Source organism: Momordica charantia, assembly GCF_013281855.1.
Source record: "Momordica charantia cultivar OHB3-1 chromosome 6 unlocalized genomic scaffold, Mcharantia_2.0 BLBB01000006.1, whole genome shotgun sequence".
NCBI classification, from domain to species: Eukaryota; Viridiplantae; Streptophyta; class Magnoliopsida; order Cucurbitales; family Cucurbitaceae; genus Momordica; species Momordica charantia.
In genome coordinates this window covers 20,609,766-20,615,199 of record NW_028275164.1, presented here as the reverse complement: position 1 = coordinate 20,615,199, position 5,434 = coordinate 20,609,766, and the positions used below count along the sequence as shown (strand labels likewise).

At 36.3% G+C, this 5,434-nt stretch overlaps 1 protein-coding gene across 1 annotated transcript; it reads right to left on the bottom strand.

Annotated features, from left to right (window-relative positions):
- Positions 1 to 4,757: 4,757 nt before the first annotated feature.
- LOC111021007 (putative cysteine proteinase inhibitor 7) lies at positions 4,758 to 5,099 on the bottom strand. The gene has a single exon (XM_022297832.1). The coding sequence runs from the start codon at positions 5,097 to 5,099 to the stop codon at positions 4,758 to 4,760; it is 342 nt and encodes a 113-aa protein (XP_022153524.1).
- Positions 5,100 to 5,434: the final 335 nt, after the last annotated feature.

Below are 5,434 nucleotides of genomic sequence, written 5' to 3'. Positions count from 1 at the left end.
ATGTGGAAGTTCAACCAAGGACCATGTTTGATTTCGAAGCAAGGCATTGTCTTCATCCAACATAGCATTGCGCCAGTGATGATCATGTAAAGCAACCTTATAATTTTGTGGTTCCGAAAACTGGCAGGTGCTGGAGTTTGGGAGCGATGCCAACCATGCTTTTGGTTTAAAAATTTCAGCCTTGGAACGAGTTATCATAGGATGGATGTTGGTAGTTGTAATGGGGTGGGGAGGCTGGTTTATTGTTGGGGAAGATGGAATTGTGGAGGTGGCAGGACTATCATGTGGGGAAGAAATGGTTTGGACAGTATGTGATGGTGAAGGTGAGATAGATGGAGATGGAGTTGTTGTTGTGGTTTGGACAGTGAGTGATGGTGATGGTGAAATAGATGGGGATGGAGTGATTGTAGTGGCAATGGGAGAAGGTGATCCAATAAAAATTGGTTAGGTACGTGGGTGGTGAATAGAAACGTCATTGGAAAAAGAGGAGCAAGAAGATGAAGAATGGGTATTTGTAGAGGATAGAGGTTGAGGGAGGGACAGAGGGATTTGAAGGAAGGAGGAAATAAGGAGAACAACATGATATTCAAGAACTTTAGCTACTGTCAACGATGGATTGGTTAGAAAGGGAAATGAAGATTCATTAAAAATTACATGACGAGAGACATATACACGTCCAGAATTATAATCTAGACAAAGATACCCACGGTGATTCGAACAATATCCAAGAAAAACACACTTTGTTGTTCGGTATTGGATTTTGTTGTCATTGAAAGGGCGGAGAAAAGGAAAATAGGAGCAGCCAAAGCTTTTTAAAAGTTTATAGTCTGGCAAATTTTTGTACAGTATGGTATAAGGAGCTTTGTTGCCCAAAACAGTAGAGGGGAACCTATTGATGAGGAAGGAAGCTGTTTGAAAAGCATATGACCAAAAAGATTGGGGAATATTGGAGTGGGCTAAGAGAGACAAACCAACCTCTACTAGGTGGCGATTTTTTTCGTTCAACACGACCATTTTACTACGGCGTATGTGGACAGGAGATGCGATGATGAATTCCATAAGAAGCAAGAATGGAGGAGATTTTTCTGAATTCACCACCCCAATCTGTTTGCAATTGTTTTATTTTTAGTGGTGAATTGAATTTTGACCAAAGCCTTGAAGTGTAAGAAAGATTGGAATGTTTCATCTTTAGATTTTAAAAGATAAAGCCAAGTGAAACGACTATAATCATCAATGAATAAAAGAAAATAACGTGCTCCATTGATTGAAGGAATAGGGGAAGGTCCCCATACATCGGAGTGAACTAAATTAAAAGGAGCAAGAACCCTCGAATAAGACAAAGTAAATGGTAGACGATGGCTTTTAGCCATTTGACAGGACTTACAAAAATCAAGAGTACTACTCTTGAACTTGAGATTACATTGAGTGAGAACTTGTCTAACAACACTAGACGCTGGATGACCTAATCTATGATGCCAAATCGAAGGATCTGTAAGTTGGGAGAAAAAAGCAGCTGGAGCTTGCTTGAATGGATCAAAATTTGGGTTGGCATCTGTTGGAGAGAGTTTGTAGAGACCTTGATCAAGATTGCCCCAAAGAACAACTATATTGGTGTATAGATCCTTCACAAGAAAGAAAGTAGGATGAAATTCTACGAAAGCTCTATTATCATGACAGAGTTTGGCAATACTAATCAATCTTTTTGATAATTTAGGAGTATGCAAAACAGATTTAAGTTTTATAGGAAGAGAAGACGAAGATTGTTTAATAACAGTAGAGCCAATGTTTAAGATGGGAAGGGTAAGGGTGGGAAATAAATTAGGCATAGGATGGTGATTTTGTAGCAGAAGTTGAGGATAAAAATGCTGAGATTGTGGGTGGAAAGGTTGTTGGGCAAAAGATTGGGTAAAAAAAGGCATGGATGTCGGATGTGGTTGTTGAAAGGGAAATGAAGGTTGAGGGAGAGGTGTATTGGGTCAAACCGGCGGATTTGGTGTCGCTGATAGTGAAGTATTTTGCGGTAGAAGAGGGAAATAGTTTGGGATATTAGGGCTGGAGACATTTGAGTGATGGGGGTGTATATTGCTTCTCATACCGCCAGCTAGTGTTGTAGGGGTGACAATAAGAGGTGGTGGAGGAGGGACTATAACCGATTGGGTTGTAACACCGGTGGATGAAGTTGTACCACCACTGAAGAAGAAGAAGAAGCCATTAATTTTAGAGAAAGAGCCTCAGCTTTGATACCATGTACGACTGTAAAGAAAAGGAAAGACAAAAAGGAACGTTGGAAGCAAAAACTCCAGCATACAAAGCTAGGCACAAACACTTCTAAAAAATAGAGAAAATAGTAAACACGTGTAGCTTATTATTGGAAGCAAAATAACCAATAGTAAAAGCACTATAGCAACATAACTCCTTAAGCTATCAATTTGTCACGGACTCCTCATTGTGATTTTATTGTTTTCCATTGCATATGAGAAGCTAAAACTTTATACATTGATTGTTTAGTTTTCTTGGTTGAATGTTTATGAATGTTCTATTTTATGCTTCTCTATGCTTAATGCCTTGAATCTACTAGTCATAGATTGATTGATTTTAGACTTGAAATCTTACGCTCGGGAGAGGTGGTTTAGAGTTAGAACTGGGATGCATAACTAAAGGGGTTTTAAGATCGGGAGATTTAGAAGTTCTTTAGAGGTCGTTAAAAGATTTGTTCAATTAAGCATTTACTTGTTATAGAAACTAGATAGGGATATTGGTTTCATAATTGGTAAGGAGAATTAGCTTGCGCTCGGGAGAGGCAGTTGAGATTTGAGAGTTCTTGGCCTATAGAATTAATAATTCGTTCAATCTTGATTAATTAAGTAGTTGGTTCATAGATTCAATAGGTGAAATCAATTCCGTAAGACCTTTCTCCCCATTGTTTTTATCTTTGTTATTGCATGTTTATTTCCTTTGATTATATTCTCTAATTTGATTTTGATTCTCTAAATAAAATTGAGTGATTGTATCTATGGTACTTGAGTGATCTAGAAACCCAATCCAGAGGACGATGTCGGTATTTGACTTACCACTTTATTAAAGCTTGACCCGTACACTTGCGGTAAGCAATTTCTGCTACAGTAAAAAAATAAGGGAACGTAGTTATGACATTAAAAAAACATTTTATTATAAATGAACCATCATTTAAGTACATTTTGAAGACAAGAATAGAGGGCTCATTCTAAGGATAGGAAACAAATATCGATAGAAAACAAACACCATCATATTCTATTGAAGTTGGTCTGCATACATCCATTGATTTGTTAATGTGAGTATCTTTGTGATGGAAACACCTCCACATTCCTCTGTACATACAAATCATTTTTCAGGTATTGACGTCTTTTATCCACAAAGTAATTTTTAGTGATTTTCTTATCCCTCAAATTCTTTTTTTTTGTTTTTTTTTCTTGCTAAAATGGTATAAATTTATAAAATTACATTTACAACTTCTTATCCTAAAAAATCTTTATTTCACTAATTTACATATTAAAAAAATTGTTATTTCATGAATTCTCCAGCATGATCTTTATCTTCGTCCTGATTCTAACTTGCCTTTTGTGTTTCTCCCAAATTTTAAATGTTTAACTTTTATTTATTGATATTATTTTGAAAATAGCTACTTTGTAATCTTTAGTTTGTTTAATTTTGATTTTGTAAATTGATTTCGCAATTATGGTACATGTTTTCTTGCCACAATTGTTGTTGAGAAAAAATTCCTAGAATCAATCATTTGTTTATATTTTGTTTCAAGGTTATGTTTGTCCAAAAAAAATTTAGGATTTTCAAAAAATATGTAGTAATCCATTTTTATAAGAACTAATACATTGGGCTCTTTTTTAAAACGGCTATTTTAGTGATTCTTGCAGTTGCACTGTTGTAGAAAAGCCTAGCTAGTAAGTCAACTCAAGTCATTTAAGGCTCTTGGGATAGCTAGGACGATCCAAAATGATGAGTCCTTGCCACGAATCCCATGAGTCCAACACACGGGTCGTGCACCATGAATCAAGTATGTGGCCATAGACCTAGAGGTAGCCTTGAACCCATGGGTTGAGTCCCTTGGACTGCTTTTCGTGAGACAAGTCCAAGTTTTTTATTTCTTTTGAATGTCTATCAAGCCCCCAGAGTTAAGTATCTTGGATTTCGAAGATTTAAAAATAGGAGATATTAAAAAAATCTTATAAATTCCTCTCTGTAAATAGAAAGGAAAGTCTCCCATCATCAAGTACACAAAAAAACTCTATTTCTCACTACGCTTCCCACAAATCTAGTTCTAACTTATTAGAATGTGTGTGTGGCTAGTACCACACCGATGTGTAATGTCTCTATTTTTATAGGTTTCGTCAAATACTTTTATTCAAGGAGAGTGATGCTAATTTGGTCATTTTACTACGCCAAATCACGCACATAAACAGATTACAAGAGCGTTTATAGAACTCTTAGAAAGTACTCTTATGTCAATTTGAAAACATTGCCAAAGCGTTATATTTTCACTCGAAATTTCATAAATTGAATTTTTTTTAGGGGTTGAGTCAGATCCAATTTGAAATTAACCACTAGCCTTTTAAATTAAGAAGGAAAGAAAAAAGAGGACAAAGAGAGAATGAGCATATTGCCACAAGATTAGATAATTAAAGATAGCTTTATTATTTCATTATTCCATTATTCATAGATAGGGAGAACGCAACACATGTTGCATCAGTGGAGAGGAAAATTGATCACTTCAAGAAAGGCTCAATTGACAAGAATTTCCAAGTGGACTCCAACTTGTTATCCAACACCAAAATCATATAGAAATAAATGCCATTGTCGCCAGGCTTCTCCACGACCACCCTAAGCCTGTATTCTATTCCAGCAACCACTTTCCTCTCACCAAAATCCACACGATTGAAAATCAGGTTTCCTCCCGATTGCTTGTTTGCCTCCATCACTCCAAATCTTCCAAGCTCTTGCACGTATGGGTCCTTCACATCCTTAATCGGCTCCCACTGCCCCAGCTTGTGCTGCTCCACATTGTGAACCACAGCATCATTTTGACCCGGGACCGCTACCGAACTCATCTCGTTAGGTTTGCTAGATAGTTCAAAGAAAGTTTGTTATCGTGGCTTGCTCTCGATTAACTAGGAATTTCCATATTTATAGTTAAGTCGTACCGAGATATTGATATGATCGAATCTGATTCCTGGACCAGCTATGAATTCAATAATGGACTATGATATTTTGTGGAATTGTATTCTATTTAATTCTTAGGTATTGCTATTTTTTTATTTGTTTTGTCTTAATCGACCAATAAAATTCGCGTATAGTTTAAGCATTTTAGCGTGACGTTCAATTCATGGCCTACCAATTTGAATTTTGAAGTTTGAGTATGCATAATATTATTCGAGTTTAAGTT

Bases quoted from the DNA above. Each gene is read 5' to 3' on its own strand.
- LOC111021007 (XM_022297832.1), bottom strand. From the start codon at position 5,099: ATGAGTTCGGTAGCGGTCCCGGGTCAAAATGATGCTGTGGTTCACAAT.